Source organism: Monodelphis domestica, chromosome 3 (genome assembly GCF_027887165.1).
Source record: "Monodelphis domestica isolate mMonDom1 chromosome 3, mMonDom1.pri, whole genome shotgun sequence".
NCBI classification, from domain to species: domain Eukaryota; kingdom Metazoa; phylum Chordata; class Mammalia; order Didelphimorphia; family Didelphidae; genus Monodelphis; species Monodelphis domestica.
In genome coordinates this window covers 199649224-199676485 of record NC_077229.1, presented here as the reverse complement: position 1 = coordinate 199676485, position 27262 = coordinate 199649224, and the positions used below count along the sequence as shown (strand labels likewise).

General features: G+C 37.7%; 1 protein-coding gene across 1 annotated transcript in view; it reads right to left on the bottom strand.

Moving 5' to 3' along the window:
- The window catches only part of BMP6 (bone morphogenetic protein 6), a 218013-nt gene that overhangs the window by 11215 nt on the left and 179536 nt on the right, over positions 1-27262 (bottom strand). The window contains exons 3-4 of the mRNA XM_001367785.4: positions 17447-17595; positions 16256-16453 (exon numbers count right to left, since the gene is read on the bottom strand). Of these exons, the coding sequence (XP_001367822.1) occupies positions 16256-16453; positions 17447-17595 (347 nt within the window). The remainder of the gene's footprint in view (positions 1-16255; positions 16454-17446; positions 17596-27262) is intronic.

Here is a 27262-nt window from a genome sequence, read left to right as displayed (position 1 = left end):
TCTTTGAGGTTTAGAAACTGGCTCTTCATGGCCCCCAAATGCATTGTAGGACAGTATGACAGGGACATTGAGAAACTACATTTCTTTTTTTGCAAAAGAAATTTTATTTCAAAACAAAACAAATTTTAAAATCCTCCACGTAAGTATGCACATGATATGACCAGAACATTGGAAGAATTATCCTCTTAATAGAACTTGGGGGTGTAGTTAGACTTTAATATTGCCACAACTACCTAAAACTCCCTTTGAGTTCTTATGACAATTATGGCTTTTTTTTTTAAATGAAGGTTATGTTACCATCCTCTTAAAGATATTATAATTTCTAAGAGGAAAAATGTACAAATGTCCAAGCCTGAACACTACCTTAGCAGACTGGTCTCTTCACTTTAGCTCTCAGCCTCTTCCAAGGCCCCCGGAGGGAGTTTCCAAAAATTTCTGGGACTTTCTTGGGATAGCATTCTGCTCTTGCTGCCTCTGCATACAGACCTTTACAGCTTACATTTCTCTCTGACCTGCCTCTGGTTGTGCTGAGAAGCCACTATCCTGTTTGTCTGGCCCATCTTTGCTGGCAGTCCCCTTTCCTATTTATTGCCTGTGAAATACTGGCTTACTTTTGTGCATTTCTGGGGTAGATGAAGCCACTGCAGTTTCTCATTGGATTTCTTGATTATTATTCAGTCTGCTTCAATTTTTAGGTTTTTGCGGGGGCAGGTATGTGGAAGTTGGGCGGCTTGCCTCCATTTAGGCAACCATCTTGGCCAGAAGTCCCAGTCTTCTGCTTTATTCATTCTAAATGATTTTCATAGGGTTTGAGGGCCTGATTAAAGTTTTTTTTTCTAAGTTTATCTCTTTCCAAGTCAGTAAGAAATTATTATGTGTTTACTATATACCAGGCACTGTACTAAGTACAGGAGATAAAAACGAAAAGCAAAACTATACTTTGGGGAATCTTTTTTCCTCTCTCCTTTTCTGAATGCTAATCTGAACTAGTTTTATTAATTATGGCTACATTGAGGTGTTCATGTCAGGTGTTAGATAAACAATATTGTTGATTAAAAGATATACTTGGAGTTAGGAAGACTTGGGTTCAAGACATGCCTCCAACACATCATGGCTCTGTTGGAAGTCACTTACACCTCCAGTCCATAAGCAACTCTCTTAAGTTACAGACTAGCTATTAATCTCCATTACTTGAGGGAATTTCCATATGAGGAGTTTTGCACACCAGTGAAATCGTATGTATATGTGAGCAATAGGTACATATATGTGCCTATGTGTATACATTTATATACATACACATCATATGTGTATATCTACATGCAAGTGTATACATACAAGTGCTGACCAAAAAATCTGTTACTCTTATAGTCTTATAATTGGAAGTATAGTAGGAAAAGTTCTAGATTCAGAGTAGAGACCTGGGTTCCCATCATTCATCAAACACTTATTAGATTTTTGACCAGGAGTACATCACTTTAACTCTCTGAGCCTTTAAATTTGTAAAGTGGTGACAACAAGACCTTTAAAACCTACCTTACAAAGTTATGAGAATATAATCATATGTAAAATAATGATAGCATTTGTAAGCATTTTATATCCATTGTCCCATTTGATTTCTTCAACACCACTGTGAAATAGCTATTATGATTTTCTCTAATTTACAAAAGAGAAAACTGACAAGTAAGGGATTTAGCCAGGGTCACACAGCTATTAAATGCTTGAGACAGGATTTGAACTCAAGTCTTTAAACTTCAAATTCAGCACTATCTACTGTGTTACCCCACTGTCTAAAATACTCTGCAAACTTTAAAACACTAAATAAATGCCAGCTATAATAATAATTTTCATTGCTACATACACACACAGAAAAATGAATTAATAATTAAATCACTGAGTACTTTTCTCCTACTTCCTAAAATGTAGTTCAACAAAAAACGCTATTTCTCTTCATACTCTAATCACTTAATATCTTCTCATTTTCTCAGTCAGTAAAAAGAGATTGTCATCCTGCACAGAAGGAGTTAGCGCATGCCACAATCTTGAGACCTCTAGTCACAGCATCATGAATTTAGAGCTGGAACTTCCTTTTTAAGGCCATTGACTTCAACCTCATTTAACAGAGAAGGAAAATGAAGCTCAGAACCATGAAGTAATTTGCCCAGAACCATACAGGGTGATTATCAGAGCTTGGATTCATTAGAATTGTATGGTTTTGTTCTTTTCAAAAAGTTTATTGGGATCAGATCTCAGCCTTATTGTAGAATCTTGGAGCTGGTGGCAGGGTCCAGCCACTCAGTTCAACACTTACTTGACTGAAGCACTTCAGACCCTTTTTTTTATGATTTTTCATTCATTCATTCATTCATGAAACCTATTAAATGTCATACTATGTGTCTAGGACTTTAGTAGGACTATTGCTACCAAGAAAAAGAATAAAACAGTTCCTACCTTCAAGAAGATTATATTCAGTTGAGAGGAAACAACACATATACAGAAAAGGTAAAAAGAAAATATATAAAGGAAAGCAACAAAGTAATTTGAGGAAAGGATATACTAGTAACTAGGGAGGTCAGGATATGTTTTGGGATGGAGTATTCAAATAGTTAGACCTATTCTGCTCTTAATGCAGTGTCTGACATATAGCAGGCACTTAATGTTTATTAAAAGTTGAATATCAGCTTGGTGGCAATGTGGAAGATGGATTGAAGAATGGAAAAACTGAAACCAAAGAGTCTACTTGGGAAGTTGTTGCAGTAATCCAATGGAGAGGTAATAAATAAGGCCTTAAAAGGGGTGATGAATATGTGAGTAGGATGAAAGGAATGGACTCAAAAGATGTGAATATAGACTCCACAAAACTTGATTGAATATGAGGAGTAAAGAAGAGTAGAAAGTTAAGGATGATTCCAAAGTTGAGAACCTACAAGACTATAAGGATGGTGGAGTCAGAACAGAAACAGGAAAGTTAAGAAGCAGGATATGGGTTGAGGTAAATGATGAAGAATTCTGTCTGGGACATGTTAAGTTAAATTTGCTTATAGATCATATTGTTGGACATGGCCAAAATGCAGCTGGTGATATGGGACTGAGATTCATGAAGTTATGACCAAATATAGACCTGGAAATCTGGAGCATTGAGATATCCATGGAGCCACCAGCTGCCCCACTCTTCCTGCTTCTTGTCCATATAAGCCATGTTTTCCTCACAGAGTCTGCCCACATTATGTTTTAGACCTTTCTCACTTTCTTCTCACATATGAGGACACCATTGTCCTTTGCTCTTGAATAAAGCCAAACTTCTTTTCTCCACATGCTTTCCTCTCTCTAGAACCCCCTTACAGAATCAGGAAGTGATCTTACCAATCACATTTAGTACAATTTGCTTGCTCTGCAAAGAAGGAAACTGATCCAAGGGCTTTCTCTGGAATTCCCATCACTTTGCTTTGTCAGTATAGAATCTGAAGCAATCCTTTGAGAAAGAGACACTCCACCCTGCTCCCCTGGCCACCATGTACCTGACCTACACACCAAAAATGGAACACATGGTCCAAATCCTTGAACTGGGCCTTTTCCCACTTTACTTCATTCTAACAGACTGTCAGTGTTCCAGTAAAGCAGATTTTTAACCACCTTTCCTGTGCTGGGGACCAAAAACCTTTCAGAGGGATGGAAACCTGAGCTCTTGAGCTGGAATGTAGCCTGCACATGGGATTGGGCAACAAACTTGTATCTGGACAAAGGCAGGTGAAGGAAACTTTCTTGACGCCTGGCTTTCCAGACTTTCCATTTCCCATGACATGGATGTCATGATGACATCACCGATGGTACCTGCACCTGGAGCTTCACATCGATCTTCAGAAACTTAAGGGAAGTTTCTGTTTGTCTGCAAATTTGCTTCTATTTTGACCCTCTCAATGTTGAACAAAGACAACTTTCTATGTTAAGAACAGCTGTTTCTTTTAGAGTTGGACACTGGCATTTTTGTTGTTTCATGAGGATTGGGGCCGGGAGGAGGAAAAGGAGGAATTTAACTCTCATGTTTTTCCTCCTCCAGATATGCTTATGCCATGCTTATGTTTCCTTATAACTTCTATGTTAAGTTCTGGCAAGGAATATATAAATATTTACAGAGGTTAATTCCCCTGAGAATATTTCTGACTATTCCTAGGTAGTTGGTTTTCTGGGTTCCTCAGTGAATTTAATGGCTAGGCCATTCCCCCTAGGACTTGATAGCCGGTTCAGAAACAGACCTTTCTCCCCTTGATTTAGGTGACTTGCCTGGATAAACTGTATCATGTAAACTGATCACAAAGTTAATAAGAACCCACTTAACCTGAAAGTGATCTGCTCGGATGGGATAAGGTAAGATGCTGGGTCTCACACAAATAAGTGCTGATCTGGAAGAGGGTAGAAGAAGTGTGGGGTCAGAAGGGGGAGCCCTCTTGCCTGCTGATGCTCTGGGGGCAGCATTTGTGAATGCATGAGGTGACAGGGGTAGTGGGGGAGGTTCCCACCAAAAAGCCATAGTAGTATAGCTTCATTCAGACAAACTGACAAAAGTCAGCCCTACATGAAACTGATCTAAGTGAATGAGACCTCAGCCATTGGAGAAATGCTGGAGTCACTTGACTTGAGCTTTTGTGTTGCTGAACTCTAAAAGGGAAAACTCAGTCTTCATTTGTCTTCTCAAGTCAAGTCCAAGGTCCTCTACAAGTTGGCACCACCCTGATTTTCCAGCCCTTAATTACACTACTCCTTTTTTTTCATTCAACCCCTCAAAATACACCCCCCACTCTTGCCTCAGAGCCTTTGTTCACACTCTGTCCTATTCTTGTAATGTCAACTTGACCCCCTTCTGCCTGTCAAAAGCCTTTAATATTCCAAGAAATTTGAGAATTTAGGGATGTGATCAAAGCTCTTTCCTTCCTTCTCCTTTCACCTCAGTATAGATTTTAACTGTTGCTGTTGTGACCCAGATTATAACACCTTAGCAGACTGTTTCTTGAGTGACTGTGGTTGGAAAAGTCAACCACTTGCTAACTACCCTTCTAGTAAACAGCTTTTTTGATCTCATGGGGTAGTAGTGGTATCAGTGGATCCATGAGCAAGGCACAGTCCAGTGACTTTTGGGGTATGGTCCAAGATTGCTCTCTAGAATAGTTGAACTACTTGACAGCTCCATCAACAGTGCATTAGTATGTCTGTCCTCCCACAGCTTCCCCAACAATTGTTATTTTTCTTTTTGGGTCATTTTGGTGAATCGCTTGATTGAAGTAAGAAGGAATCTTAGAGTTATTTTGGTTTACATTCCTTTTATTGACTTGGAGCATTTTTCATATGTTTGCTAATAGCTTAGCTAGTCTCTCTAGACTTAACTAGACTATTTCTCAAGTAAACTAGATTCCTTTCTATTCACAGGGCTTAGCACAGTGCCTAGGACATAGTGAGTGCTTAATAATTGTTTATTGGCCGATTGACTGTTGTGTAATTTTTCTAATGGGTATTTTTGATCATGTGGTCCTTTTGGTCAGGGAGGAATCAAATAATAATAATAGCTAGCATTTATATAATACTTTATGGTGTGCAAAGAACTTTACAAACATTATCTCATTTTATTATCACAACCAACCTGGGAAGTAAATGTAAATATTATCTCCATTTTACAGACAGGGAAACTGAAGGAGAGAGGTTATATGACTTGCTAGGTAGTAAATGTCTGACGATGGATTTGAACTCAGATCTTTCTGGCGTTAGGTCCAGTGCTCTACACATTGTGCCATCTTGATGCCAAACTTCTATTTGGGGCATTTAAAACTCTTTATAACTTGACTCCTTCCTACCTCTCCTGTCTTTTTACACCTTATGTTCTTCTATATACTCTACAGTCTAGCTACACTACAGCTACACTCCCTTGCGATTTCTCAAACACAACATCCCATCTCCTACCTTAAAGCGTGTGCACTGGCTGAATCTCATGACTGAAATGTTTTTCCCTCTTTCCTGTCTCTTTGTTTCTCTTGCTTCCTATAATATAGAAGGCCTTTACTTTCCTGGTTCCCTTCACTTCCAGCTAGAGTACCTTCCACTCTTCCATTGCCTTCTGTCTATTATGTATATATCTTGCACACCACTATATTTTTAAGTTTTTTCTTTCCTGTTATAATGTGTTATTTAAGAGCTGTTTTCTCCTACTTCTGAATTCCTAGTGCCCAGCACAATGCCTGACATATAGTGAGTGAGTACCTAATACATACTCATTGAATGACTATCAGCAGATGGCTCTTCATAATTGATTTCTAAAGGAACTAAACATTTTAGAACACAATCACTGGAACTATGTTGATCTTCACTGATGGTGAGAGTTTCTATGCCAGGGTTTCCCTAAGCCAATAAAATTGCCACTGTTTTTTTAGGGCATGTACTATTTTTATTTCCACTGCTACTATATAAGACAGACCTTCATTACTTTCCCCTAGAAATATCAGATTAACTTCCTTATGTGTCTTCCACCCTCCATTCTGCTCCCATTGGGAAAGTCCTGTGTCTAAAAGTTGTCAGCAAGGAAAATGAAAAATCTCAAAGCATAATTGACTCCATGGTTAACTCTACAGAGAAAAAGTACCCTTTAGAGCCAACAGAGGAGGGAAATACATGGTAAGCAGATGACAAGCAAAACTGACTCTGAAGCCAATTAGAGTTGGTTTAGAACTAGTGGGAGACCGTAAGAAGAGACAGTTGATCTTGTATACTCTCTGGATTACTGTAGATTGGAAGGTGGCAGGGCACCAAAGAATGGTCTTTATTAAGTCCATTTACTCCTTATGCTTTCCTAAGTGAGTTTTCCTTCTATTTGTTGTTGTTGTTGGCTCTTTGAAAAACCAGACAGGTGTTTCAAACTCCATAGAGTTTCCATTCAAGTGGATTATGCTGAAGATTAAATGCTCTCCAAGTTTTCCCTTTTCTGAGATAACTGTTATCAAAAAAGATCAAATATCATGAAGCTGATTTATTTTGATATGCAGTGCCCACTCAGGACCATTGTCAAACTTTTCACTCATCCTTCATCTTGAATAGTTGGCAAATACTGTCATTTCTGTCTCTTCATCTCTCCCATGAATACCCTTCCTTGCACTCAGATACCTGCACTCAGATACAGCTCAGTTCTACTGACTTTTTGCCTTCAGAAGTATTATAAGTTCCTAAATGGTCTCCCTACACCTCAAGTCTTCCCCACCTCAATCCATATACATACAGTTGCCAAAGTGATTGACCTACAATGAAGATCTGACCTCATCAAATACCCCACTTCCCCCAGTAAACTCTAGTGACTTATTATCTCTAGGATTAAATAGAAACACCTCTGGCATTTAGACTTCTTCACACACTAGGTCCACCCTACTTAGCCTTATTGCATGAGTCCCCTTCACATCGTGCTCTGTGGTCCAGCCAAACTGGCCTTGTTGGTGTTTCTCACACATGGAACTTAATTTCCCACCTGTATGCTCTCCTCTCAGAAACCTGGCTCAAGCATAACTTTTTGCACAAGGACTTTCCTGGTCCCTTTAAAGATTGCTAGTGCCTTCCCCTCCACCTAAGTTAGGGTAGTAGAAATAGAGGCCAAGAATGTTGTGGTTTTTAAAAAAAATAATTTTGGAGTGGGAATAGCCCTGTCATTTCACTGGTGGAGGACTGGTGTGCTAACTCCTCCAGCAATGAAGATTGGTAACTTGTCTATAATTTAAAATCTTAGTGCAGTTAAGTGACTTAAACATGGCTAATATATGTCAGAATCAAGACCTGAAACTCTGGTTTTTCTAACTCCCAGGCTGGCCCTACATTTACTAAGTCATGGTGCTTTTCTGCAAGCTCTGAATACTACTCCACTAAGAAGCATCTTCACTAATTGGGAGGCAGGATGGTGAAATGGAAAGAGCATTGACTCTGGAGTTAGTTTAAACCTGGTCTTAGGTTTAAATTTTAACTTTGAAGCTCAATACTTTTCTGACGTTTAGAAAAGCATTCCCTCAGCCTGGTTCCTTATCTATAAAAATGAAAGGGTTGAACTAGATGGTCTCTGATGTCCCTTCCAAATTATATTCTATGATTGTATTTTTGATCATTGGAATTAATCAATGGAATTTTTGATCATTTGCATCACTTTGAGCACCATTTCCCTCTCCTTTTTTTTTTACTTAAATTAAAAAGTCAAACTGTTGACTCATATAGGTTACTCCCCTTGTAGCAAATGAATGTCAGAAAAATACATCTTGGATGGCATGGGAATGACAAGCGGATCTCCTGGGGAAGGTTAACAGAATCTCCAAATGAAGCAGTGATCCCCTAAACAGCCAGCAGGGAAGCTGCAGCCCCAGGAGCTAGGAAACAACAATCAAATTCCAACCCAGCTCCCAGAGGGCCCTGGCATCCTGTCAACTGCCCTTTTCCAACATTGACTGAGAAGGAATGAGAAACACATGGGAAGAAACTAAAAGGACAAAGGCAGAAGAGATATGAGGCAAAGGAAGACAAGCAGCCAGGTGGAAAGAGAGGGCAAATGAAAGAAATCAGGTCCCAGGGTCCTTTCCTCTTCCACAGTTCCTCAAGATGCTTTTTTTGGGGGCTTTGGTCACATGATCAGGCTACAAGCCCAGGCCTGGTCAACCTCACAGCAGGCTATACATGAACATACCCTGTTAGAAAAATACCAGAACAGCAGGAGTTCAGGATGGAGTAGGATTTTAAAATCTGAATTTTCCAGCATCTCTGAACTTAAGCTAGAAATTTTCCCCAAAGAAAATTTCTTTTTGAAGGGAACAATTAATTCATTTCTTATCCCTTTTCCCCTCAATGTGTATTATTTCCCCTGGGAAAAGGATATAAAAAGTGACTGTGTTGAACTGACACCTTCTTTCTCATTTCACATAGCTGTTCCCTCCATATCTTCAAGCCTTATCTGTTGACTCCAATCCAGAATAGGTTTCTGGCTCCTGTTAGCCTTACAGAATCAATATAGCTATTGAAGAACAAGCTGGAGCCTCCCCAACTCACTGTGTCACTACAATGCAGGAGGCAAAGTTACCATTCCAGGACTCTGATTTCTGCTTTCAATCATCTCAAAAGGGGCGTGGGTGGGGTGGGGGGAGCAGGGGAATGGCAGAGAACAATTTGGTTCTCAGAGTCAAGGTTTAGTTTACAACAATCTAGTTGGTAGGTATGGAAGGCAATTTGAAGTTCCTTCGCCATGATTTCTCGATCTCATAAGCTTCATTAAAACTAAGGACAACTGTCTCTTTTGAGCTACTTTCTTAAATATAAAAGCACAGTGTAAGACCAATGATTTTTTTCAAAATATCCTGAAGGGCTCTAACTAACTAAAAGATTTTATTACATCTTTAAGACTCTTACTCCCTCATCCCCAACACTATGTAAATAATTTCAAGGATTTATTTTCCATTTAGTAGTTTACCCATGCCCTTATAATTCTTACTCCTTCATTATGTTGCTTGCTTTTTGGCCTTCACTGACCATTACCCAACAGAAGTTCATCAGAGAAGGAATAGGAAGTAAAACTTGTGAGTCTATTTGGGGAAAGACATTAAATCTATAACAAATATAAGTTAGGTAACCTGTTTTTGTTTTGTTTTGTTTTTTTAAACTCTTACCTTCTGTCTTAGAATCAATACTGTGTAGTCTAAGGCAGAAGATCAGTAAGAGCTAGGCAGTGAGGGTTAAATGACTTGCCCAAGATTACACAGCTAGGAAGTATGTGAGCCTAGGTCTGAACCTAGGACCTCCCATCTCTAGGTCTAGTTCTCAAACCATTGAGCAGCCGAGCAGCCCTGATAATCTGTTTTTAAATAATCCACATGATCCTTGTTCTCAGTAATTAAGAAAACAAAAATTGATTTTAGAATAAAAAGCCCCTGAAAAACTAGCCTGCTTGTGATTTTTATTCAAACCAAGTTTTAGGTCTCTCCATATTTTTCTGCTTTTAAAAACAAAGCAAAGGATAATACTGTCTAGAACTGATATGGTGCTTTAAGATGGCAAAGCACTGTACATATGTTATCTTCATAGCAATCCTGTGAGATAGGAGCTATTATTATGCCCATTTTACAATAAGGAAACATAGGCTAGGAGAGGATAAGGAACTTTCTCAGGCTCCCAAGCTAGTACATGTCTGAGACAGAATTCACACTTAGGCTTCCCTGATTCCAAGTCTAATACACTGTCTTCTATACTAGTAGTTGCCTAAGAAGCCCAAAGAATCTAGATTTGAAGGATTAGGAGTTAGAAACTCTCAACATTCCTCACTCCTCATCTTTCCATATTTAATCAGCCTCCTATTATCTATCAGATCCCTGAGCAAGAAAACAACCTGGCAATAATTGTGGAGTTAGAGAGAATGCTAGATGGTAACTGAAAAGCCAACTGGTAGAGATAAAGACCTAGGGAGGGAAAGAGACAGAGACTCGGGCATAAAGACAGAGATGTTTTTATTTATTATTTATTTTTTTAAAATGATGGCTGGAAAGAAGATCAAAAGAAATCTGAAGCCATCCTTGTGCTAGCAGCATGTCCAGTGGTTCTAAGTGAATCCTAATTTGAGAAGTAATTGTTGCTAACTATAACAAAATTGTGTGAGACCTTCACTACTGGGCCAATAATTCCCTTGCAAGTCCCTTTAGCTACCTGTTTATCTTGGGAAAACAAGAAAATTGGGAAAACATGAAAGAAAAGCACAAATGAAACTAGTTTCAAAGAATACAGAAGACAGGTCACAACTGTTAAGGTTTATGGAATTACTAGATTCCCTAGAATCCCTGATAAACTGCATAGCATAGGTTGGATTGAGGCTAAGAAACTATGGGTAAAAACAATACTGTCCAGATGACATCCAAGACCACTAGAGGAGTGCAGCCCTAGCCAATGGCCATCATTCATTCAGAATGGACAGCTGCAAAGAAGCAAGAGCAAGTGGAAAATCATTTGAGGAGACTTTCATCCAAACCCATCATCCAATACATTTGTTTTTTGAAAGCCTAGCTTGAAAGCAAAGTACAGATGTTACAACAGAACTGGGAGGGAGGTTCTTGGCCTTTTGATTGTTGTGAGTGAGTTCTGCAGTCTCAAGCATAAACAGTTATGTTCCAAAAATAGCCACATATTTCACTGTCATGTTCTAGCTTGATGACAGCCAGTGTGATGAATTATGTTAACTTCTTTACCCAGATGCAGAATGATCTCTGATGGGTTTCTTCTTATTGTTTGGGTGGAGATATTCACTCAGGAGGAGCATACTGCAAAAGAAGGGGGCAGTGGAGGCAAAATAATCTCTACCTCATACCTTTTAAAAAGTTTTCAGAAAGAAAAAATAGTGCCTGAAATTCAGGCCAGGGAATAATATTTAGTCCCTGCTGGATTTTGAATTGGAGGGCCTAGGTTCAAATTCTGGCTCTGACCTTTACAATTTGTTTTATCCTGGGCAAATCGTTTTATCACTCTGGGCCTATTTCATCCTCTACCATAAAAAAAGAAGAAGAAAAGAAGAAGAAGAAGAAGAAGAAGAAGAAGAAGAAGAAGAAGAAGAAGAAGAAGAAGAAGAAGAAGAAGAAGAAGAAGAAGAAGAAGAAGAAGAAGAAGAAGAAGAAGAAGAAGAAGAAGAAGAAGAAGAAGAAGAAGAAGAAGAAGAAGAAGAAGAAGAAGAAGAAGAAGAAGAAGAAGAAGAAGAAGAAGAAGAAGAAGAAGAAGAAGAAGAAGAAGAAGAAGAAGAAGAAGAAGAAGAAGAAGAAGAAGAAGAAGAAGAAGAAGAAGAAGAAGAAGAAGAAGAAGAAGAAGAAGAAGAAGAAGAAGAAGAAGAAGAAGAAGAAGAAGAAGAAGAAGAAGAAGAAGAAGAAGAAGGTAGACTAGACAGCTTCTAAGGTGGCCTTTGAGTTCTAAATCTATGATTCCCATCAATCTTCAGAAAATTGGTTGTATAGAGAAATCCTATGAATGGGTCTGGGTTCCAATCTCAACTATATTGCTAATTTATATGATCATTGGCAAGTCACCTCACCTCTTTGGGATTCTTTTTCCTCATCTGTAAATAAAGGAAGTTGGGCTAAATAACCACTTCAGATCCCATTTACCTCTAGATATTATGATTCTATAGGTTTATTGTGGGACTACAAGTCAAGGAATGCATATATTATGTCACCTCATTGGAAGAACTTTGTCTATGGACACATGGCTGGTATCATTCAAGAATCCTTGTGATTTAAGGAGGGTCCTCTAGCATATAGGAAGAGGGTATTTTTAGAGAGAATTGATTGGCAGCAGAAACTCTTTGCAAACTTTGGCTATTTCAAAGACTCTTAACAAAGATCCTTCTTTTGAGCATTATTGTGAAGAGGAAAATGCAAAAAAAATAAAAAGTTGGAAGAGTAGTCAAGGAAAGAATGCCAAATGCTTTTATCTTACTATTAATAAATACATGTTTAATATTTATAATAAACTTATGAACCCTTCAGATTTAATGGACTCTAGAAGAATTTTTAAGAGTGAAGACTGGGTCACAAAATGGAAATGGAAGTAATCAAGGACAGCATATTTTCACAATGAAAAACAGAGGGTAGGGGATTGGGAAGATTGGGAGGGTAGTAAGGCAAGTAAAATTTTCATCTTAAAAAAAGGTAACAAATATGTCAATGATTGATTTAATCTCTGGCATCCCTCTAAGCTAAGTTTAAGCAATGGAGCTGCTTAAAATTTATTTGAATGAACCAAAGTGAAATAGCTCTTGACTTCCTAATATCTTCCAACAGTCAATCATTGCAAGTATTTATTAAGATCCTATTATGTGTCAGACATTATGCACTAGGGACACAAAAGACAATCCCTGCTCTCAAGTAACTCATGGTCTAAAGGGGGAGACAGCATGTAAACAAATGTGTACAAATAGGATAAATATATGATAAATTAGAAATAATCCACAAATGAAAAGCACTAACATTAAAAGAATTAGAAAAGATTCACTCTCTAAAAGAAAGCATCGACATTAATCATATTCAACAGGTTTCTTCTACAGTAAAAGAGAAAATATTTCTCCTTTCTCTTATCCCAAACCTAACTGTTCCAATGTTAAACACAGGAACATCCATGCTGTGCAACACATCCAAGGGATGCCAGGATAACAACAAGCAAAATGTTATGTCTCATCAGTCCACAGATCCTCATGTTCCAGAGTTAAAGTACTGGTAAAAACAAATGACAAATTAAGCTTGACCCTATCAGCAAAGAAGCTTTTCACAAAGGAATTGGGAAGCTTTGAGAAGTTGCATTAACTCTTTGAGACCACTGAAGTATTGCTTAAAAATAACAAAATAAACAACTAAAGGGAGAATGACAAACCTGGGTGTGCTATGGTAGTATCTCACTTGCTCTCAAGGAAGAGGGTACAAACAAGAGGGAAGATCTCTTTCATTTCTCTGCTACCTAACTACAAAAGATTAGTTAGCATAACAGTTGTCAGTGAAAATTAATGATATGGGGGCAGCTCTACTCTAGAAAGCTTAAATGTAATGGGAGAATGACCAATGAAGGCTGGGACCTGGAAGTACATGAATTCAATGAGCCTGCTTCTAGAAATACCTAATGACATGAAATTGGGAGTGGGGAGAACAACATGGACTTGAGAGCAGGGTATAATGGGGAAGAGGGAAGTTTGCCCTCTCCTTTAGGGCATGCTTAGATATTCTATGACTATTTCTGATTCCCTAACAATGTAGTAAAGAAAGATTTTGGATTGGCTACTAAGACAAGCCTACCCAGTTCTTTTTTCTTTAAACACTTAACTTTATCTTTAAATCAATACTGTGTATTGGCTCCAAGGCAGAAGAGTGGTAAGGACTATGCAATGGGGGTCAAGTGACTTGCCCAGGGTCATCCAGCTAGGAGTGGAGAGAGTTCCAATGAAGCCATGAAAACAAAGTTCTGTCATGTCTATCCTATCTGCCTTAGATGAAGGAGTTCTGGAAATTGAATGAACTAGGATGAGAAACATTAAGAAAGCTGCCAGAGGTCCATGGAAGGGAATATATGCCAGTTTGTTGCTATTATATTCCCAGAGAGTATCCCATGATAGCAAACCCAGCAATAAATTAGACCTAGAGGATAAGTTATTTTCTGTTTCCTTCAACTATGCCATATTTGGAAGTGAAGTTGTTGGGGTGAATGATATAGGGCAGGTGTTTTGTATTTCTGTTCTTGCTCTATCTTCTCTGTAAACCTCCTTTTGGAAAGTCTAATTGATGTTAATTGTCAAATGATGCTAGGCTTTGTTTATGGTGTTAAACAATGAAATAAGGAAAAACTGGAGATTGATACTGGTATGAACACACTGGAATGGAGACTTGAGCTGATAGTATTGGAAAAACTTAGCAGAAAGAAAGGCACGTTGATGCATTATTAGTGAGACTGTGAATTTATACAACTGTTTTTGATGGCAATTTGGAATTAGGCAAGTAAAATGGCTAAAATGTCAATACTCTTCAACCCAAAGGTTCCAGTACTATCTATGTACCCCAAGGCTGACAAAAAGAAAAGCCCGTGTAAAACAAAATATTTATAGTAGCACTTTGTAGCAGAAGAAAAATGAAAACAAAGTAGATGTCTATCAAGTGAAGAAAGGCTAAACAATGATAGTAGATTAATGTACTGGGATATTATTGTGCTGTAAGAAATGACAAATATGATGAATATAAATAATTTACAATAACTGATGAAAAGTAAAGTAAGCAGAGCCAAGAAAACAATATGCACAAAGATGACAACAATGTAAAATGAAAGAGTAACCATCATGAAAGAATTGAAAATGAATGTTACAAAATTATAAAGGACAAACTTACCCCCCCCCAAAGAGGGAAAAGGATAGATTTCCCCCTACTTCTTTGCTTTATGTGTTTGTGTGTGTGTGTGTGTAAGAAGTAGGGGGAGTGAAATGAAATATTGCATATATTGCCACATTTTTATATTAATTGATTTTTAAAAAAGCTTCCTCTTTTTAAATAAATTATGCAAGGGATATTTGGGGTATTAAAATCAAAAGACAATAAAATGGAAATTTAAAGAATACTGTAACCTCTCAAAGATATCCCTAGAATTCTGAAGAGAAGACCAATTCCTCATAGACTGTTAGCAATGAAAAGAATCATAGCATCATAGATTTAGAACTGAAAGGTTACAAGTTGGGCCTCATTATGAATTTTATATCTTCCAGACTAGTTACATTCTAAGAGGTTCAACACCATCAGCTGAAAGGTGGCCACAACAAAATCTCAAAGACCATCATGGGGGCAGCTGGGTGGCTCAATGGATTGAAAGCCAGGACTAGAGATAGGAGGTCCTGGGTTCAAATTTGGCCTCAGACACTTCTTAGCTGTGTGACCCTGGGCAAATTACTTCACCCCCATTGCCTAGCCATTATTGGCTCTTTTGCCTTAGAACCAATGCATAGTCTTGATTCTAAGAAGGTATGGTTTAAAAAAAAAAAAAAAGACCATTCTCGAAGTCACAGAGGATGTGCAAACCTGAATTAGTTGTGGGAATACCTACACCAATTAAATAATAGATTCTTGAAATGTTAATGTTGATGAAAAGCATGATGGATCTAGAATGAAATTCATATGATTGATCCCATAATTTGTTAGGACAGAGGAGATGGAAAAATATAATGAAGTAGAAAAATATCCTACTGCAGAAGATGACATACAAGGACCTCTCCAGTCTTCAGGAAATTCCAAAATTCTAACACCCAGTCCTAATATGTTGAGTGGAGAAATACAAGATCCAGATAAACATAAAGCTGAAAAGAACCTCACTAATTTGTGATAGACCAGGGGTTCTTAACCGGGGGCCTTTGAATGGAATTTTAAAGAATATATTTTTTGATAATTGTATTTCAATAAAATTGATTTTCTTTGTAATCCTATATATTTTATCTTTTAAATACATTCTGAGGAGGCCATAAGCTTTACCAGACTGTCAAAGGTGTTCAAGACAAAAAAAAGGTTAAAAATCTTGGTTACTAAAATCTACTGACTAGATTCATCCCAATAACCTCCATCATCTATAGTCAATGCATAAAATCTTTTCCCATCTCTTATGGAAGCTGTTCAGCTTTGAAAGCTCTTAATAATTAAGCATATCACTCTAGCACAGAAAAGCAAAGATCAGAGAGCCAACTTCAAGAGAAAGGATCACCATCCAAACTTACCCGTGGCACTGGTAACCCTAGACACATCCTGTGACTGAGTGGAGCGATTTCTACTTTGTTGCCTTCGTCGATTAGTTGCTGATCTTGTGGTGCGTACATGAACTTCACTCACTTTGAAGAATGCTACCATAAAGGGTTGTTTGTCATAAGGGCCATCTCTGCCCACCAGACCAGCAGCTCTTGGGTTGACATTAAGACCTTTAATGGAAGAAAAATAAATAAATTTCCTCCTTATTCCTCTGAGTAAAAGTATTATTACAATTGCACAAATCTCCCCATCACACCCCATCTCACCCTTCATCCTGCTTTGCCTCCCAGGTTCCACAAAAGTGGGATACTTAGAGGAAAGTATTTGGGGAAAAGACAATAATACTAATAGACAACTAAATACATTTCAATTGGGTGACTGCATGAAATGAACCAATTTAGCTTCTAACATTTCTTTAATCAAAGTAAGTAGTAGTGATGGTATTGTGGATAGAATGATAGCCTTGAAATCAAGGTTTATCTGGGTTCAAATACAACCATTGATGCATATTATCTCTTGTCACTGTGGGCAAATCACATAGGTGGTATCAATCAATGACAGGACTTGCCAGTCTTTGACTTGTTTTCTCATCTGTAAAATTAAAAGTTTAGACTATATGGCTTCTAAGAAAGGCTCTTTGTAGTACTAACATACATGATTCTGTGAATTCCAAAGATTTTCTCTCACCAGTCAAGCCATCTTCTTTTTTTAAAAAATATCCTACCCCACCCAAAGGTCTAACTACTGCCCACAATGCCCTGATAATGTTCAAGTGCCCATGAAGGTTTAGCGATGGGGGAGAAGTTACCCCAGAGAGCATACTGAGGACATTTTGGTAAGGGAAAATTGACATCCTCCTCACACCCTAATGTGTGTCTATATGTGGGGCAGAAATCAAATTTTTATTCTAGTCTGCCTCTCACACCCCTCCTTAATTCCCTTATTCTTTATTCTCCTACTTCTGCCTTAAAAGTTATCCTTCCCAAGCCAATCTTGGGAACTTTTTCAGCCAGCTTGGTAAATGTCTCTACCATACCTGAAGAAGAAGGAATTTCATAATCAAGGCCTTGACTATTGACTGAAAAATTACTATCATAACCAACACTTAAAAATAAAAGCAATATCAAAGACCACATGCCCAGTGTTTAATATATACAACCTACCATCTCTGGTCACCACACTCAGCTGGAGTCCCATGTTATGCTGTGGAGTCAACACCCACAGATTACTGGTAGCAGTGATGTCAAATTCTAACCATCCTTCTTCTGAGGCCCACACTACTCTGGTATCCAGCAAAAACAGGTCAGAATCTCTGAAAGAAACAGGGTAAAGATAAAGTCTTTGGCATATCTTCAGTGGATCACATTCTTCACAGTATTACTATCAGAAGAGAAAAGGATTTGGGGAAGATCAGAAAAATGTAACTTTAAATGGGTTAATAAATTATAGGAAATATGAGTCACAGTAGTTACACTTAGTAGCACAAGTTAGGTCTCATTTCCCTACCATCCTTATCCCTTCCCACACCCCTTAGATCACAATAGTTGATATAGTTCTCCTCTAAAGAATTTAGTTTTTCCTGTACTTAAGTGGGCCACTGTACTCCACCTAAAGCCATGATATCATTGCTTCCTTTGTAATGTAGCTAATGAAAATTAAAAGACTAAAACTGGAGGAAGAAAAAAAAAAGACAGAATCCAAGATTAGCATAGGATGTGCCCTAAAACTCTTATTGCTTTTGTTTAATAAGAACTGAAAAATAATCTATGAGATGGGAAGGAGGGAGGAACTCTATATGATTTCCGGATAATCAGTGATTCTTTGATTTTAATAAAAGCCTTTGAATGGCCTAAAATAATGTTTGAATCAGACACCTTTTTTTTATAAAGACAACATGGTTTTTGGTCTGTGCTAAGGATATCTTGAGGTTTATCCAAATATAGCCATGGCCAGAACTCACTTAACATGCTGGGTTTCTGGATTCCAAACTTGCTAACAATTTCTTGGAGCCTACCCCTTTCCCTGGGTTACATAGGAAACATTTCTTTAGCAGTCAACAAATGTAAATCCATAAATTCTCAGAAATATTTTGAACGGGGACTCAGTAACTTTTGAAATAGGATGTTTTTGCTTGCCATCCATGGGACAATAATAGAGTGGTGTCAGAAGACTGGCAATATTCCAAGTGTTTCCAAGTTATACAGAATTTTAACTCAATGTTCCTGTGGCTATTGGCACAAAGACCAAGGAAAGTGGGTTAGCAGAAACTCATCTGATGGATTTCCATATTTCTAAAGACAAGACTTTTTTTTATTATGAAGCTTTAAATTAATATATAACATACACATTTATATCAGCACCATAATTTTTTTAAACCCTTACCTTCTGTCTTGGAGCCAACACACAGTATTGTCCTGTCTCTGGGCCTGATTCTTAATGCACTGAGCCCCCCAGCTGCCCCCCACCATAAATATTTTACTGAAGTAATTACTACATTTCAGGAATAGAAGCTTGCTTAAATTCAATGGAGTGTATGAATGTATGTGTGTGTATGTGTGTGTATATACATATATAATATGTAGATAGGCAGATGTGTGTGTAGGATGTGTATGTATTATTGTTTTAAAAGCTAATCCTCAACAGGGCTGAGTTGCAGGTCTTTCAAAATCCTCACAAGTGGACAGAAACACATTGATGTTGTTCAAACATTTCAATCACGTCCGACTCTTTGTGACCCCACTGGAGGTTTTCTTGGCAAAGATCCTGAAGTGGTTTACCATTTCCTTCTCCAGCTCATTTTACAGATGAGGAAACTGAGGCAAACTAAGACTTGCCCAGGGTCACACAGCAGGAAAAATCTGAGGCTGGATTTGGACTCAGGAAGATGAGTCTTCCTGACTCTAGGCCTAGCACTCTGTAGGTGGTACTGTGCCACCTATTCAATAGTATAAAACCTTCCTGTTTGTATTACACAATGAAGTTTAGAGAAACTATCTCCATTCAGCTCTTTCAAATAAAAATCAATGGACAAAGTTGAAGATAGTTTACTTAATTTTTTAACAATTCTCTATGGTGGTGCACTCAGGCTGGTTATCTTTAAAGAGTGAAAGTATGTGTGTGTGCATGTGTGTGCTCCTGTGTAAAACGCCATGTCCTCTGCTGATAGTATTCCCCAGTATTATACTCCTTCTCTATTTAGTTGTGGCACTGAGAATATAGCAGGAAGGGAATTCAGATCCATTTCTTTCAGGTGACCATATAAAAAGTAGAAAAACATTCAAAATACTATTTCAGGGAAGAGATATATTCAGAAATGTAGGTGATATAAAATCAAAAGCTATCATGACAAATGCAATTCTATTCTAGATGTTTGTTGGAATCTAACCTTCAGCAATAATGCAGGCATACAAGAAAAATGGCCCATTTCCCCAAAGAAGTATAATAAATGGTCAAGTCAGGCACACAGGACTAAACTGCTCTGTTAGCATTAATCTGAGAGCAGTTAGATGGTACAGAGGGTAGAGGGCTGGCCTTTCGAGTCAGTAAGACTCACAATTCTGAATTCAAATGGCCTCAGACTCTTCTTGTTGTGTGACATTGGGCAAGTCACTTAATCCTCTTTTTCTTCAGTTTCTTCATTTATGAAATGAACTGGAGAAAGAAGTAGTAAACCATTCCAATATTTGCTAATAATCCCCAAATAGGGTCACAGAATCAGACATGACTGAAATAACTTAACAACAACAAGAGTTAATCTTTAGAAGACACTAACAGAAGTATACAGACCTTTATTGATAGTTTCAAGATAGGGAGGCTAGTTGGTACAGAAAAAATATCCTGGGCTCCAGAGTTAGGGGAACTGACTCCAAATTCCACCTCTGATACTATCTGAGAAAAGATCTCAGGATTTCTGAGCTGTTTAGAAGACTGGAGATATGGAATACTCATTTCTATCAGACTACTATTGATGATCATTTTTGCCATTTACAGTAAACATTCTATTTATAAAGGTTTTAGATTGCATAGGACCCTTAGAATAAGATGAGTCCATATTCTGAAGGACTTATGTACAGTTTCAGCTAATATTGTCCAGGTCATGAGAGTAGGTCAAGAAATGTCTGTAGGCATGACTAATTAAAACTGCAGAATTACACTTAAGAAAATGGAACCCAGAGAAGAACAAGTAGAAGACTGCCTCAAAAGAAAGGTCTTGGGAAAGAAGGTAGGTATTTAAGGGTGGGAAAAACATATCAGAAGAAAAATGAGAAGAGAGGAAGTTCAAGATTAAAGGGAGAGAAAATGAAAGCAAAGTTATAAGTCAAGCTTAGACAAAACAATTAACAATTTTAGCAAAGTTATAAGATATAAAATAAGACCACCCAAATTACCAGAATTTCCATTACCAACAAAATCTAGTATAAAGAGAAATTCTATAACTGCAGTCAATATAAAATACTTGAGTCTACCTGCCAAGATAAGAACAGGAACTACATGAACACAATTACAAAACAATTTTTGGACAAATAAATATAGATCCAAACAACAAGAGAAATATTCATTGTTCATGGGGAGGCCAAATCAATATAATAAAAAGGGCAATACAATATCCAATGCCATACTAATCAAAACACCAAATGTAGCAGTCCACAGATGTGTTTATTCAAGACAGATAATTAAGTCATAAAGTTAGACCTGAGAAGAGCCCATTTTTTGTCCTGCACATGGCCAGTAAGGCAATGAACTTTGATCCTAACTAGTTTGGGCGCGAAAGTAGGTTTCTTTGTTCTCCCCAGGCTGAAGAAGGATCCGCCCTTATCTTATGACAATTTACCTTTCTACCAATGATAATCCCCTATGTCATTAATTACTATGCATTATGTATCTTTGCATATGGTAATCAATAAATACATGAGCCCACAGGCCCAGCAAAGGCTTTACCACTCATCTTTCTTCCTGACTACTCTCTCTCTCTCTCTCATGGAGCAGGCCTCTGGCCATGCTCCGTCTTTCTCCTTTATTGCTCTTATCCCTATCATTAAGCTGTAACAGTCCATGTTAATAGCATGGGTTTAAGGACTGTGGCTTGTCTCTATAGATCTCTAAGCTCATTTCTGATGCCCATGATGTTATGTGGTGGTCTTTTCACTGTCTCATGTATCCATGAAGTGGAAGGCCGGAGCTTAAGTCTGTGGAGCTCGATTTATACATGATTCGATGTCTGGTCTCTTTCTTGCCATCCCTCCGGCTTCAGATCCTTGGTTCCCCCAGAGACAAACCTCTATCTATCTTTCCTCTTGGGGGCGAGGGTTGCTGGCCAATCTCTCTCCTCACCAAAGAATTATTTTATAGAGCTATAAAAAATAATCTGGAAGAACAACAGATCAAGTATAGCAAGAGAATCAATGAGGAAACAAAGTGAAAGAAGGCAACTTAGAGGTATCAGATTTCAAATTATATTACAAAGTGATAAACATCAAATAATCTGGTACTGGATAAGAAATAGAGGATTGAAAGAAAGAGAGGTTGATAAGTGAAATAGATTAAGTACACAATACATAGAAGTAAGTGACCAAACTTTAGTGTGTGATAAACCCAAATATGAAAGTTTGGGGGGCAGGAAGTTACCATTCAACAAAAATACCTGGGAAAACCCACAATTTTTCTAGTTCTAAAAATTATATTCCCAATTAACATGTGCTTAATATGTGTTTAGAGTTATAAATTATAATTACTGCTTTTGCCGTATACCATAGGTTTGAGTATGTTGTGTCATCACTATCGTTCTCTTTAATGAAATTATTTATTGTTTCTAAATGTTATTTTTTATTTTTAATCCTTACCTTTCATCTTAGAATAAATGCTTTGTATTGATTGATTGGTTCTAAGGCAGAAGAGTGGCAAGGGCTAGGCAATGGAGACTAAGTGACATGTCATACAGCTATGAAGTGTCTGAGGCCAGATTTGAACCCGGGATCTCTCTGTAGGCCTGATTTTCAATCTACTGAACCATCTTGATGCCCCCACTATGACTTGTTCTTTAACCCATTCATTCTTTAAGATTAAGTTATTTAATCTCCAATTAATTAAAAAACATTTTTCAATGATATGTAGAAACAATTGACAACAATTATTTCCTAACATTGTAGTATTCAGATTTTCTCCCTCCCTTCCTATCTGCCCTTTTGCCTGAGGTGGTAAATAGTCTGACATGTTATACCATTACTTTCATACATTATATATTTCTATATTGCTCATGCCATGATAGAATACACATTATCACACATACAATAAAAATTTTGTAAAGAAAATAAAATGGAAGATGGCATGCTTTAATATGCACTCTGACTCCAACAGTTCCTTTGTTCATAGTGAATAGCATTTTTAACAGGAGCTCTTTGTGGTTATCTTGGAAATTTGCTTTGCTGATAATGGTTTAGTACTTCACGGTTATCATCATTTAATTCCAATTAATTTTTCTTTTGTGTTTCCATGGTCCCTTACTACATGTAATTTTAAAAATTATATTATGGTCTGAGAAGAATGAATTTAGTATTTCTGCTTTTCTATATTGAACTATAATGTTTTTGTGTTCTAATATGTGGTCAATTTTGGTAAAGAAGGAATATTCCTTTTTCTCCCCATTCAGTTCTCTCCAGATATCTCTCATATTTAACTTATCTGATATTCTATTTATCGCCTTGATTTCTTTCTTATTCACTCATTTTGTTAGATTTCTCTAGTTCTGAGAGGAGAAAATTGAGGTCCCTCACTATTATTGTTTTGTTATCTCCTTCTATCTGTAGCTCTTTTAGCTTTTTCTTTAAAATTTGGATGCTATAACATTTAATGCATATAAGTTAAATACTGATAATGCTTCATTATCTATGGTATCTTCTAACATTATATAGTTTTCCTGTTTATTTCTTTTGATTAAATTTCTTAGCTTCAACTTTGTCAGAGATCATGATTGCTACTCCTGCTTTTTATGGATCAGCTGAGGCATAGTATCTATTCTGCTCCAGGCCTTTATTTTTTATTCTATGTGTCTCTCATTTTAAACATTTTAATGTCTTTATTATAAATAGCATATTGTCAGGTTTTAGATTTTTATCCACTCTGCTATCCATTTCTATTTTGTAGGTGAATTCATTCCATTCATGATCCAAGGCATAATTATTAGTTGTATATTTCACTTCATCCTATTTTCCCTTACTATTAATCCTTCTCTTCCTCTCCTTTTGCAATATCCCTCCTCAGATGTTCAATTTCTCCTTTCTACTTCTTCTCCAACTAGCTGCCCTTCTTATAAGCCCTCTCTTATCCTCTCTTCTTGCTCCCCTATTTCTTGATATGTACTCCCTTCTAGGAATCCTTCCCTTTTCTTATCTCCCTACTCTCTTTTCTCTTAATGTTTATTTTCTTCTTTTAGTCCCTTAGTCCCTAAGAGACTCTCAGTCCTTCCTTAATCCTATCCCCTCACCCTCCTGTTTCTCTTTGCATTAGAAGACTTTTACCCTTATAGTTGTATGTGTTGTTCCCCTTTTGAATGCAGATCTGATGATAATATAGTTCTGGGACTACCAGCCCTTTTCCTGTTCTTCCTCTCCTCTGTAACAATACTTCCACTTATGCCTCTTTTATATGAGACAATTGTTCCATTTTGCCTCTTCCTACTCTTTTTATTTTTAGCTCATTCCATTATATTTAATTTGAACTCAAATCTTCTATCGATATATACTCTGTCAAACTACCTGCTAAATTTATGGTTGGACTTAATATATTAATTGGTGCTCACCAGGGATTTAATTTCTAAATCCCAAAATGAATTACTCAAGTAAATGGAATTATGCTTATTTTTACAATAGAGGGAAGATATTGAGGAAGGGAGAAAAGGGGGGAGAGAGAGAGAGAGAGAGAGAGAGAGAGAGAGAGAGAGAGAGAGAGAGAGAGAGAGAGAGAGAGAGAGAGAGAGAGAAAGAGAGAGAGAGAGAGAGAGAGAGAGAGAGAGAGAGAGAGAGAGAGAGAGAGAGAGAGAGAGAGAGAGAGAGAGAGAGAGAGAGAGAGAGAGAGAGAGCGCTCCGGCTTCCTCTGAACCAATTAGAAATTCTAGGGCACCAGTCAGGGGAAAGGAGTCTCAAGACCATGAATCTTTCTCAGAGGTTCACACCTCCAGAAAGTGCAAGGAAGGAAGTCAGCCTTTACACTCACCAAAGTGACCATCTAAAAGAAAAGCAATCTGAGGTTTCCCACGTGAGCTCCTCCAGGGGTCCAGTTCCACAGCCAAGTGTCTTCACTCCAAGTCTGAGTGTCTGTCTTCCAGTCTTTCCTCAAGTGTCTTTCTTCCCTCCAACTCCAAGTGAATGTCTTTACTCCAAGCCCAAGTGATTGTCCTCCAGTCCAATTCTGAATGACTGTATTGATTCCATTCCAAGCCCAAGTGACTGATTGATGAATGATCCTTGTGTATCTCTGTTTCCACTATTTAAAGACCTTTTTCTCTTGTGTCACCTCCCCTAAATTTTACATCTACTACTCACAGCAGACTCTCCTCTCTAGGACTGCCCACTCTTTCACACATGGATCACAATTCTTATATTGACTCTCCTCATTTTCCAGGTCAGTTGTTTTTGTAACATGCTTTTTTATGTTCTCTCCTATTATTTCATTCTTTTAATTTTGCTTTGTTATTTCTTATTGTCTTAGGATGTAATTAGCTTTGCCTTGTCCATTCCTATTTCTTAATGAATTATTTTCTTCTGTGAGTTTTTGGATCTCTTTTTCCAATTGATCTTTCTTTCATAATTGTCTTGATTTTCTTACATTGCTCTTATTTATTTCCTAGTTTTTCATTAGTCACTCTCATTTGATTTTTGAAATCTTTTTAAAGCTCTTCCAAAAACCCTTTTTTGGGATTTTGACCATTTGGTGTTTTTCTTTTCTGTTTTAGAAGTATTTTAACTTTGCTGACCTCTGGAATTTGAACCCAGGTCTTTTCTGTTCCTATGGGACTTACTCATTTCCCCCAAGAATTTTAGTGGCCAAACTAATAGACTTAACTGTTAGTTTTATGCTTGAGATAGGCTCTGTTCCTAGGGTGTGGGGTGTGTGTGTGTGTGTGGGAGTAATACCTCAGGTTTCAGAATTTGTTGTGTTTATTATTTCCTGAGCCCTATTTAGTTTTTCCAAATTCTATAATATAGGGTCAAGTGCTTTCCCTAGACAAGATTCCAGTCTGTGATTGACCTTAGGTGATCTAGTTAGATCCTTCTCTCTACACCACCTTGAAATTCTGCTACAAGACAGCTCACTTCCCCCCTGGTACAGCAGCCAGGGACTCCACTCTCCTATGGCTGACCATATCCAGCAGGGTCCCAGTGCCAGTCAGCAACCACAGTCACTGGTATGTGTTCTTTCTTCATTCTTCCTCTCCCAAAGCTACAGCCTGGGACAGAGGTGGTATCTGGCCAGTGTGCCTGTGGCCCTGAATTCTGTCTCTATTCAGTGGTCAACCTCCAGCTATGGATCAGTGGGGACACTCAGAGCACAAGCTGTAGTCCACAAGATGCTCCCAGAGCTCACCACCTGCAGACTCCACTGGTATCTGCCCTAGGATATAGACTCCTAGGTCAAATAAATAAGATGAGGTTGCCTAACTTGCCTCCAGGTCTTGAGGCTTGTTGATTCCTCTCTAGTATTTGCACCATCAGGTGATGCAGAAACCAGAGATGTCTGAAATCCTCTTCCAAAGTTATCTCTGGTTGTTCTGCTTCACTCCCAATTCTTTTTTTTTTTGGGGGGGGTGCCACTTTTAGCATTGATTCTGTATTCTGATTGTTAGTGGGGGAGTTCAGAGAGCACAGCAGTCTCATGTCCTATTCTGCCACAGTCCCACAATTCCCTTTCAGCAACTCTTAAGAGTATTTAATTTAATCTTGCCAAGAGCTTGAGATAGGAACTGAAAATCATAATGATCACAGAAACATAAATTTAGAGGAGGGGAGTTCAGGGACCACCTAGTCCAACCCCCTCACATTACATATGAGGACATTCAGCCCTAGAGATCTAAAGTGTTTTGCCTAAGGTTACAGAGATTGTAAGAGATAAAGGAAGAATCAGAGCCCTACGTCTTTGACTACAAATTCAGTGGTCTTATCACCACATTAGGTACTAAAATAAGCTAAGGTGTAAAAAATTACTAAGTGAGTGATGTTAGTTAGATTAGACATTTCTTAAATAATATGCCTTATAAAACATTTAGTTTTAAAAGCATTTATTTTACCCACAATATTTTTGTGTGATGAGTCCTTTTCAGTTTATCATGACTGAGAAGTCTCCTTTAAGGTATCACTGATATGAGAACAATAGATGTCAGCCAAGAAAACTGGCCAGGCAATGCCCGAGGGGTTTGTTGATGGTGAATTTATCCTAATATTTGATATTGAATATAGTCATTTCAAGTACTATTGAGGAAAATCTTTGGAAGTTGTGGCTCAGTTTTGCCTTTTCTGGGTCCAATTCTTATAGAATTATTGTAGATTAGACACAACCACAACTTCAGGGATATATTTTCTCTTTGTTCTGACACAATACCATAACGATATATAATTTCATCACTTTATCTCCTTAACTAGCCTCCTTGATATAACTTTCTACTTTTCTACTTGTTAGTCCAACACAGGTTTGTGCATTAATAGGACTTATTCCTGGAAAGGGACTTAAAGACTCTGTTCTAACTCCTTTATTTTACAGATAAGAAACTTGAGACCTAAGAAAGTTAACTGACTGGCCCTAAGTCAATCAGCACCAAGCAGTGGGGTCAGTTACCAAACCCAAGTTTTCTGAATCCATCTTCATCATTTTGAGCTTTGCATTTCTAATAGAAATCATTGTCTATGTATTGGAACCTTCTTCTGTGGATTGATTCTAAGTCTTCATGATCACAGGATATTAGTGTGATATACTTTTACCTTCTGAGATCT